We start from the raw sequence: 11,400 nt of genomic DNA, 5'->3' as shown, positions 1-11,400 counted from the left end.
TTCTCTCAGATTGATACCTACAAGTGGAATTGCCTGGCCACTCTGTTTAACTTTTTGAGAAACTACCAAACTGTCTTCCAAAGTTGCTGCACCATTTTACATCCCCACCAGAGATACACAAGAGTTCTAACTTCTCCATATCCTTGACAACATTTGTCATTATCCTTTTTAATGAAGCGCCACACTAGTGGGTGTGAAGTGTTATCTCACTGGGCTTTGATTGAAAATGGTAACCCACTCCAGTATGCTTGTCTATGGACAGAGGAGTATGGTGGGCTACAATCCATGGGGTCACAGAGTTGAGCATGACTGAGCAATTAACACTTGACTTTCATAACTAATGGGGTTGAGCATCTCTTCACGCACTTATTTGCCATCTGTAAATCTTCCTTGGTGAGATGTCTATTAACATCTTTAGGGGCCACTTATTTAACCTCTTACTCTTAAAAAAGTCTAGCACCTAAAGCCATGAAACTTTATGTAGAGGGTTTGCAAAGGGGCTGCTGTATAATGAGGCGCTTAAAGATGAGTTTTCAGTATTGTTGTACTTGTCACTTTGGCCCCATGGGCTCACGGGTTTGGAGTTGGAGCCCAGCTGCCCTCCCTCTTCACTGGAGGGTGAAGGACGAGCTCCACCAGCACCAGGGTCCACATGTTCTAGATGTTTCTACTGAGCCATTCCACACAGTCTCATTTCATACTCACCAGAACCTTTTGAAGGATGACCTCTGTATTTACAGGGATGAAATCCTGTGGTCAGAGATACTCAGTAACTTCTCCGTGGTCACCTAGTTAAAACTGGTGGAAATTAAGACGTGAACTCAGAGCTGCTGCTGAAGCCAAAGCCACAGGCAGGTGCTGCTGGGGAAGAGCACCAGGCATACAGCCTGCACAGGGAAACCACAGGACTGACCAGCAACTCAACTGGGGTAAGTCGCTCATCTCCTCTAGCCTCAGCATCTTCTATAAAGTGAGGAAAAGAATAGTTCCTCCCTCGGAGGGCACGTGTCTGGATCTGATGCAGTGCTTGGCCCACCGCAAGGCAGGCAGCTTCCTCCTGTCTGGGATGCCGCCCACTCCCCACCCCCAGAGTGGGGATGAGCATTGGCCCACCTGACCTGGGGCTGGGCTGGAGCAGAGTGTCATTCAGCTGTCAGGGCCTGGCCCCTTATTTCTTCTCATCCCTACTTCCTGCCTATAGATAGTGCCCTCCTGCTGAAGCCAGGAACACCTGGCAAGGAACTCAAGTTCTCTAAGATGATGATTTGAGATTAAGCATAAGAAAAGCAAGGTAATAAAAAATAAAACTTTATTAAAGCAGCCAAACTTAGCAACATTGAATAACACATTTTCAATGGTATACCTGTGAAGCAAGAGTTCAATATAACACAGTCTAAGATGTGCATTTCTGATTGTGATAATTCTAAGTCACTCACTTCTTTTCCTTTTACCAATTCAAAAAGTCCTTGTCATGTTTCGTACACCTTGACTCAGCAACAAACTGACCCTGCTGTGGGCTCCAGTGGGAGGACCCCAGTTGAAGGGGTCATCCACTGAAGGTCACCAGGCCTGCCTACGCAGCTGGGCCTCTGAATGGAGTCCCAGCCGCCCTCTCCTGCAACTGTGTGAGGTCTGCAGGGCTGCATCTGGTTTCCAGCCACCCCTCAGAGCATCTTCTAACACGAGACAGGAGGGGAAACCAGCGCTGCTGGGTCTAACAGACGGAAGGAGGTTTATCATGAGGACCTGAAGCTGATTGAGCCCCCGCAGCCGAGGGCTCTGGACACAGGGGAGAGCAGACCCAGGCTGCCTTAGTCCTTCTTGCCTCCTGGGACTGGGCTTCTCGTGAGGAGCTTCCCTGAGCTGGTTGGGGTCAGTGTGGTCACTGTGGGGGATTCCAGCTTCACTCTGTCCAGGAGGGTCTTCTTGAGGGCAGCTGGGGAGATCTTCTCTTGGTCAGCCATGGACTGCAGCTCTCTGCAGGCAAAACCCCAAGAGGTTGAAGGAGCTAGAGCTAGATACACAAGGTCTCCCCATCCACTTAACCCCAACCCTTGTTGACTTGATACCACCCGAACTTAGAACCCCAAACCAAACACTCCCCGAAACGTCTCAGAAGTGCTATTTAACTAAGTATGGCTTACTACATGGATGCAGAGCTTCAAGTGGTATCTGTGATCAGCTAGGGAGAGAGAGAGTGGGGAAAAAAAAATCACAGAATTGGGGGTCAAAGACTTGAAGTCTAATCCTACCTCCATCACTTACTAGCTGTTTGACTTTGGGAAAGCTGTTATCTCTAAACCTCAACTTCCTCATCTGGAAATCAAAGTTAAACCTCAGTTATCAGAACTGTGTAAGAATTACATGAAGTAAGGCCTGCAAACCCTTAAGCTAACAGAGTCTAATAAGTGGGTTATTAACAGAGCAGACTCCAGCACTGCTAATGGGACCACAGAAGGCAGATCGTGTAAGACACTGACAGCCCACACGGGGCTGGCTCCAAGTGGAGGGCCTGGGTGGAAAAGGAGAGCGACCCACCGTGTTCGGATACAGGAGGCCTCAACCGCATTGATGAGCAGGGAGCGGAAGCCCCCGCTCTCTAGGAAGTGCAGGGCGTGGATGGTGGCCCCCCCAGGGGAGCACACGTTGTCCTTGAGCTGGCCGGGATGCTGTTCTGAGTCCAGCAGCATCTTGGCAGCTCCCTAGGGCAGGAAGGGCCATTAGAGGAGAAAATTGCAGGTGCCCCTTGGGATGAGCTTCTCCAAACCCACTCCTCCCCAATCCCTACCCCAGCTTCCCCACCAAGCCCTGCCCTGGCTCAGAGAGCCCTAAGAATCCCATCCCATCCCCACACCGGGGTCCAGAACACGCAGGGAGAAGATACTAACCAGCAAGGCCTGGGCCCCCAGTCGGACGGCCAGGCGCCGTGGCAGGCCCATCTTCACCCCACCGTCAGCCAACGCGTCCAGGGCCATGAACGCCTGTGAAGACACTCACTGAGCCCCGGGGCTGCAGGTACTCAGGGGCACACACTAGGGTCTTTTCCTGACAACTAGCTCCAAGGGTCAACCTCCTCCACCAGACAGCCTCGCCCAAGAGGTGGGCGACACCCCCAGCCCAGGCTTGCCTGCCAGCCCATCTTGCATCCCAGGGTCCCCAGAGGGCTGAGTATATGAGGGCCTCACATAGGCAGGCCCGCTGCCGCTGAGCCCTGTGACGGCGTCGATCAGGTCCTCCTCCACCTCCGTGCAGAAGCCCACGCTGCTCATGAGCTGCTCCAGGAGCTGCCCGTCCTCCACCAAGGCGTGGGTGCCTGTGGCATACACTGTTGCGCCCTCCCGCACCAACACAGGTGTGTTGGTCATGCAGCGGATCACCTTGGGTGCCGGCTGGAACGCCATCAGCTTCTGGGGTGAAGGCAGAGGGCCGAGTGAACTGCCAGTCCCACCAGCACCCACCCCCTCCTCCCACCAACAGGGGCGCCGGGGCTGAGATGGACACCTTTTCCACAGAGCTGATGGTGACGCCAGCCGCACAGGACACCACGATGTGCCTGGCCTGGACGTCGGCCCCGATCTCGTCCAGGATAAAGGGGATGATGTGTGGCTTCACGGCCAGGAACAGGACGTCACTGTGCCTGACCGTCTCCTTGTTGCTCCGGGTCAGGTTCACACCCATCTTCTGCAGGAGGAGACCACCAGGCTCACACTCTGTGGCAGCCTCATGAGCCCTGGCCCTCTCAAGGAGCAGCTGAACCCCTCCAAGCTCACGTGGCCAAGGGCAGCCTGGAATTCCCTGCCCTGTTCCCCTCAGAGTTTGCCCCTACCCCCATTGCCTCGAAGTTTTCCAGTGTTGCTACTGGGCAAGTGAGTGCTGGACATGGACAAGCTTCCCATGGCAAACAGGAAATCGCTGTCCCCCATCCCCACCAGTTCTCTGGCACCCAAGGCACCCCTCTGCCAGGTGAGACGTCTCCATGGTTGAAAAATGGCACAGGTAAAGGGAAAGGTGAAATGCTGGTGCCCAATGGTCAGAAGCAGGGCTCTATCCCAAGCCTGGACACTTGTTCATCAGGGTGCCTGGTCTCTGTGTGGTCCAGGGGTGGAATGGAGGACACCCCTCTAAGACTTCACACTAAGAAACAAGGCCCTCCGGTGATGACAACCCCTGCCATCCCAGGCCCAGACACTGCCTGTTACCTGCCGCCTGCCTCGTTAGCCATCCTCTCCCACACTGCTCAGGTTCTGGGTGAAGACTTGGGATATTCTTTGTTTAGAAAGAGGAAAAACTAACTTGCCAGGTTCTTTCCCAACATGCTCATTTACGCCTCAGAATAGCTCAGCAAAGTGACTACTGTGGGCTTCATTTTATAAATGCGGAAACTGAGGCTCAGAGCACCTAAGTACCTTAACTGCTTAAGCTAAGTACCTCAGCTAAGTACCTTAACTGAGCTAGTGGATGAAGCAAAGTGAGTATTTTATTGGGTACCTACTATGTGCTAGGTGCTTTTCACACATCAAAATCTCAACTAACCTTGTGTCTGGATTGGAACCCAAGTCGACCAACCCCAGTCGTGCCTGGCTGCTCGCACAACCCTGAGCTCCCCCAGGAAAGATGCAGGATAGTGATGCTCCTGGTGGGAAGGTCAGCGCCGGCCACGGAACAGCACAGGGGTTCAGCTCATCAGGCCACCCTTCTCCTGGGTCTCCACCCCCTTCCCCAAACCCTCATGCCCCACCTACCCTGAGAGCGGACACCGTGGGCAGGTCCATTTCCGGGGAGCTGGCTATTATTTTGTGAGCCGACAGGATGCCTACAGAAGACAGGGCTTTTCAACTGGGGCTCATGGCCCACCCGGTTCCCATGTTTTCCCTGGGAGAGCAGAGTCAAAACCCACGCCACTCCGACCGTTATGGAGACGGTCGCTGGTGACCCCCTACCCCTTAATCCCTTATTAGGGATTTAGGAATCCTTAATTCCCTAGCAGACGCAAGTTCCCCTTTCTTCATTCCCTCACGTTCGTGCGGCGGAGGGCGGTCACAAGCTAAGCTGTGGACCTTCCGCGCACCCGCCTCCCGCCTTCAGGCGCTTACCTGCGGCCGTGAAGCCTCGCGCCAAGGCGCAGGCCAGCTGGCCGGCGCCGATGAAACCCACGCTCATGGTTATCCGGGCTCCGCGTCTGCCCGGCCGCCGCAGGAGTCCGCTCAGAGGGGCCCTGAGAAAAACGTGGAGAACAGAGAGCGTAGTCGGCTCGGCGACGAGGAGCCGGATCCCACGAAACGCTCGCAGCTTCCGGCATCTATTCCACAACCCCGCCTCTCTCACGCTCACCTACGACGCCGCAGGGTTCCAAACGGCCCCGCCCTGCCAGGGGGACCAATCCGCGGCCGGGACGGGGACTTGTGCACGCCTTCTGACACGGGATTAGTGGGCGGAAGCTCCGCCCAGCGCGCGAAGCGCGGATCTAAGCGTCGCGGACGCCCCCGCCCTGGGTGTCCCCGGAGCCCCGCCCCCACCTCCGGGCGGAGATTGCCGTTGGCACCCGTGCACGGCCCTAGGCTGAGGCCGGCGGCGAGGTCTGGCTTATACTATTTCTGGCGCTGTCCGCCAGCCGCCTTTCGAAGGCTAGAGAAACTCTCCAGGTTGCTGATTTGAGGGGACGAATGTGACGCTCCCGGTGAGGCTTTAGACTGGAGCGTGGAGGCCCGTGGGCTACAAACCAGGCTTCTCGGTGCAGCCGGGGATTATCTAGGTTGGAGCTGGGAGTTCCCCTGCTACCGCCCTCACCGTCTCGGCACGCGCGGGGAGGCGGTGGGGAAGCCCTGGTTATTTACTTGAACTTACCTGAGTCTGAGTGAACTCCGGGAGTTGGTGATGGATAGGGAGGACTGGCGTGCTGCGATTCATGGGGTCGCAAAGAGTCGGACACGACTGAGCGACTGATCTGATATGACATGGTTTACGCGATTGGTCTTTCTTAACTAGGATTGCAAACAGAACCAGTTCCTCTGTTTAGGAAATGATGGGCTCCTTCAGTTCAGTCGCTCAGTCGTGTCCGACTCTTTGCGATCCCATGAATTGCAGCACGCCAGGCTTCCCTGTCCATCACCAACTCCTGGAGTTCACTCAAGCTCACGTCCATCGAGTCGGTGATGCCATCCAGCCATCTCATCCTCTGTCGTCCCCTTCTCTTCCTGCCCCCGCCTCCCAGCATCAGGGTCTTTTCCAATGAGTCAACTCTTCGCATGAGGTGGCCAAAGTACTGGAGTTTCAGCTTTAGCATCATTCCTTGCAATGAACACCCAGGACTGATCTCCTTTAGAATGGACTGGTTGGATCTCCTTACAGGCCAGGGGACTCTTAAGAGTCTTCAACACCACAGTTCAAAAGCTCAGCTTTCTTCACAGTCCAACTCTCACATCCATACATGACTACTGGAAAAACCATAGCCTTGACTAGACGAACCTTTGTTGGCAAAGTAATGTCTCTGCTTTTTAATATGCTGTCTAGGTTGGTCATAACTTTCCTTCTAAGGCTCCTTAGGACCTGACTAAGGTATCCCCCCGACCATGCTACTTGCTTTCAAAAGCTTCACGAATGTGATGTTTACTTTTTCATCACTAGTAAATTTAAGAGAAGTGATAATTTTGAACTGTGGTGTTGGAGAAGACTCTTGAGAGTCCCTTGGACTGCAAGGAGATCCAACCAGTCCATCCTAAAGGAAATCAGTCCTGAATATTCATTGGAAGGACTGATGCTGAAGCTGAAATTCTAATACTTTGGCCACCTGATGCGAAGAACTGCCTCATTGGTAACTTTCTCTGATTAGCGAATAATACATGCATATTGAGAAAAAGTTGGAAAATACAAAAAAAAAAAAAAAAGTAAGAAGTCAAAATCACCCATAGTCATACTTCCTAAGGATCGTTTCTTGCAGGCATATTTGGTACATTTCCTTACACATTATTTTCTGTGCATAGAGACCTTTTCCATCATTGGAAATAAGTGATACACATATGGTTTTGAAATTTCTCTGCTAGATATACAATAAATATTTTCCAAAGTTACTAGAAAGTTCTTTAAAATAAGATTTTGGTGACTACTTAGTAGTCAATTGTACAGATGCTCAGTCACTCAGATTTTATTTTCTTATGATGACCTTGCTGACTAAAGATCCATTTTGTTTGTGCAGTGGCCCCTGCTGTGGCTCTCGTGACCATTATGTTTGATGCCTGTGAATTTCCTTTGGAAGCAAGTGTTTATAACAAAAAGTAACAAGTGAAAGTCACTCAGTTGTGTCCAACTCTTTGCGACTCCATGGACCATACAGTCCATGGAATTCTCCAGGCCAGAATACTGGAGTGGGTAGCTGTTCCCTTCTCCAGGGGATCATCCCAACCCAGGGATCAAACCCAGGTCTCCCATGTTGCGGACAGATTCTTTTACCAGCTGAGCCACCAGGGAAGCCCTGGGCGCAAGTGTTGAATAGATGAAATAGGATGGGATGGGATGGGACAGAACGGGACAGGACCTCCTCACCACCCAGCCACTTAGGACACACCCTCAAGAATGGTCAGAGGCTGATGCTTCTATTCAACCACAGACATACACTCTCCTTGTCTGGTACCTGTCTTCTTGGGTGCCTACTCTATCCCTTTACTCCATCTGAAGGGACAGAGAAGCCCAGAAACAAAGTGGGGAGTTTGCTAAGATTCCAAGATTGCCCACCCCACCTCTCCTCTGATCCTCTCATCCACCAGTCAGATGGGTTCAGCTGTTCCTGCCCTTCCTCCCTTCTCACCCCCCACAGTCCCGCCCCCTTGTTCCCCTTTAGCTGTCCCAGGAAAGTGGGCCATGCTTCATTTCTTCAGTCTCAAGGCCTTCCTGGTCTGTCTCTGGATAGTAGGTTCATTTGTCCTCATGTTAGGGGAAACACACTGATTGAAACTGCCCACCCTGGCCAGGCACCATAGTAACTATTTGCATGAGTTGTTTTATGACAGGAAGTCCTGGTAAGGAACAGGGAACTAATAAGCCAGCACCAACCGGAAGAGTTCAGGAAAGATCAAAAGGAGACACCACATGTCCAACCACCTCCCAGAATTATTCTCTCTGGCATCCATCTTGGCTGAACAAGGTGTGCACCACCAAGAAGGACTCTGAGTCAGAATGATTGGCTAAAGACAACCTGGAAACTATCCCATCACCATAAAACCCAAGACTGTGAGCCATGTGGCAGAGCAGTTCTCCTGGGTTCCCTTACCCTACTGCTCTCCACCCAGGTGCCCTTTCCCAATAAAATCTCTTGCTTTGTCAGCACATGTGTCTCCTCGGACAATTCATTTCCAAGTGTTAGACAAGAGCCCAGTTTTGGGCCCTGGAAGGGGTCCCCCTTCCTGCAACAAATGGCAACTCTGGCGGGACTCTTCTCTGCGACTGATATCCTGACCACTCGGGGTACTCAGGAGCTAGCTTGCCTGCCAATGGCTGCAAATGGGACCCAGTGGCTGCAAATGGGACCCTTTTGTCCCTGGTCTCCTCCTGATGTGGACAACTGGCCAGAGTGCCCTGACCAGTAAGGAACAAGAGACTTTATTGACTTCTTTCCCCTGCCCTCTCTCTTTCCTTTCCTTACCCCTTCTTATCTTTCCACTTTTTTCTAGTCCGCTGGTCCTGGATGCAGGAATCTGGTGGAAGGGCCTCAGCCTGAGCTGAGGATTGGCGACTGATCACCTCCACTTGGTAGAGAACTCGAATTCTGGTTCTGTTCTGGGCAGATTTCTGGTAGGGCCGAGTTCCAGTCCTCCCTTCTCTGGAGGCCCAGGGTAAAGTCCCATAACGCCTGGGTATCTGCAGGTGGCAGGAGACGTCTGTAAGGCCACCCCTTTCACCCTCCTCTCCCACCTCCTCCCTCTTCTTTCAACCTGGCTTCCTTTCCTCCCTTTGAAATGTTTGAAGACCTGAGATATGTTCCTTTACTCTGTTAGTACTTGGATCTAAAGTTCTGTGTCTTTATAGGAGGTTTTCTGAGAGACTGTATTCTTGTATTTAAGGGAGGGTCTGAAGAGGACTGCCAGGTCTATATGTGTGTTTTAACTCTGTGTTCTGTGTTGTGATTTTTGATGGCCATTTTGCTTTGTCTGGCCACCATTTGGTTTAGACCTGCCGCCATTTTGATTTTCTTTCCCTGTGCCTTGAGACCAGGGCTCTGGCTCTGTTCTTAGGAACACTTATCTAGACCATCTCTAATCCCTGAGACTGAGGAAAAATGGGAAACAGCCTTTAAAAGTTTTATTTATTCCAACTGTTTTTTATAAACTAGTAAATTTTATATTGTAATATCTAATTCATGACTAAGCTTAGAAAATGAAGCTAGATCTTGCGTTGTGTCTGTCTAAATATGTCTTGGTATGTCTTTGTCTCTGGATAATATTTTTGAGGTTAATTTGTAAATGAGCTCTATTTAATTGGCTTAAAGAAAAGTAAGTGCTTACAAATCAAATAATTAAATAATAAATTCCAAGTTCATGTGAACTGGGAAATATTCAGTATTAAATACCTGATATTAATGTTTGTTTGTTGACCTATCTAATTATAAACATGTCTTAGAGTAATTAACATTAAGTAGAATATTCTCATCGTACCTAGGCTTAATATAAGTTAAATATTATCATATCTGTTACAAGTTTGTCAACAAGGAAACTACCTTGAGTGAAGAAACTTCTAAAAAAAATGTAAATGAGATATGAGCTTTTGGATAAACTCTATTAAGAATAATTATTCTTTAGAAATATCTGTCTAAAATAGTCTCTCCAGATGGATGTAACTTGAATTTCTAAGGGTTGTGCTAAACAAAGTGTTGGAAGTCTGTTGCAGAGTTAGGGTATTTCCAAATAAAATAAGATTTTGAAACATTTACTACTAAACGCTAATTTCCTTTTACAGAGAAACAAAGAGATTTGGGACTATAAATGAATGTTTGGTGCCATCCTAAAATGTTCTAAGAAAGCAGGAGTTTTAGAAATTATCACTGGTATTTATGCTCACCAATCTATAAAATGCTAATATAAAAGTTAGTTCTTGGTTGCTAAAGAAAAGTAGGAAATGTGTTTTCAGTAAAAAAAAAAAAAAAGTATGAAAAAATACTAAAAAGAGTTATGCATGATCAGGATTTTCTAGAATTGGATTACAATTAGTTAGATAAATGGATTTTGTTAGGAATGACACAGCCATAAGTGAAGGAGGAAACAGACAGAGCTGGACTCCATCTTAGGCCAGGCTGCGAACGTTAGGCTACACATATGGTCACCCTCCCAATGGACTCTGAACTTTGTGCCTGGTGTCTACAGAAGTGGCATACCAATGGGAAACCAGACCCCCCGGATAAAAGAGCCTCAGGACTTGTACTTGGACTCTCCTTTGCCTAAAAGAATATGCTAATTATCTCTGTAACAGAACAAAGTTGTAAATTTCATTATGTTTATCGGGATATGACCACAGTCCTATTGATAAATGCCCACTGTTTATCTAGTCTTGTGTCACGTGAATCATGGGTTAACTTTGATCGTATCTCTCTTTTACCTTGTCCAGACTAGTTTCAAGGAATGTGGGGAGGTGGGTTTAAGCAAGTACACTTAGGGTATATAAAGTGAAAAAAAAAGTAAAGTGAAGTCGCTCAGTCGTGTCCGGACTCTTTGCGACCCCATGGACTGTAGCCTACCAGGCTCTTCCATCCATGGGATTTTCCAGGCAAGAATACTGGAGTGGGTTGCCATTTCCTTCTCCATAGGGTATATAAGGTTTTCACAAAAACCTGGCTAAGAGGATACTCTGCCTTGGGCCCGCCGGTGTAATAAACTGAACTCCAGTATCTGCACTGTTCTTCTGAGTGAGTTTTGTTTCCCAGAACGCATGGCTACAACATAAGAAAACTGGTTAGAGCCAACTAGGTCCAAGATGGCAGAGCTGACTTTCACTAGACCTTGAGCCTTGGTATTTATGCCCATTGTGACATATCAACAAGCTAAATGATACACCCATCAACATTGACTAAATCTGACCAAATGTTCTAAACCCTTTTAATTGATCTTTTCGATAAAACTCCCTAAATCGAATTCTTTTGAAATTCTTTTGACCTCTAGCTAACTTTGGGGTGCTCCAGAGGGCCCCTGAAACATCCCAAAGAGAGATATTAAACTGTGTTTATTTGGTTGGTTAAATTACATGGAAAAGATTATCAAATGAGTAATAAATCCCCTTATGTTATAATGTATGATAAAATCACTAATACAGATATCCTAGAAATTATATGGAGTTCTTAACATTCTGATATGTCCTGGTATTATAATGGAAAACCTGATGACTTCACAAAAGTTAACAAAGGACTGAATGAACCAGCGA

General features: G+C 49.1%; 1 protein-coding gene across 1 annotated transcript; it reads right to left on the bottom strand.

The window, feature by feature from the left end:
- Positions 1-1,292: 1,292 nt before the first annotated feature.
- On the bottom strand, positions 1,293-5,322 carry PYCR2 (pyrroline-5-carboxylate reductase 2). The gene is made up of 7 exons (XM_005906297.3): positions 5,094-5,322; positions 4,743-4,813; positions 3,502-3,681; positions 3,186-3,407; positions 2,889-2,981; positions 2,539-2,702; positions 1,293-1,977 (listed from the first exon to the last, which is right to left on the bottom strand). Exons 1-7 carry the CDS (start codon positions 5,158-5,160, stop codon positions 1,812-1,814), a joined length of 963 nt encoding a protein of 320 aa, XP_005906359.1. The 5' UTR covers positions 5,161-5,322; the 3' UTR covers positions 1,293-1,811.
- Between the last annotated feature and the right edge of the window lie 6,078 nt (positions 5,323-11,400).

This window comes from Bos mutus, chromosome 16 (genome assembly GCF_027580195.1).
Source record: "Bos mutus isolate GX-2022 chromosome 16, NWIPB_WYAK_1.1, whole genome shotgun sequence".
Lineage (NCBI taxonomy): Eukaryota > Metazoa > Chordata > Mammalia > Artiodactyla > Bovidae > Bos > Bos mutus.
This window is presented reverse-complemented; position numbering and strand designations above follow the sequence as displayed.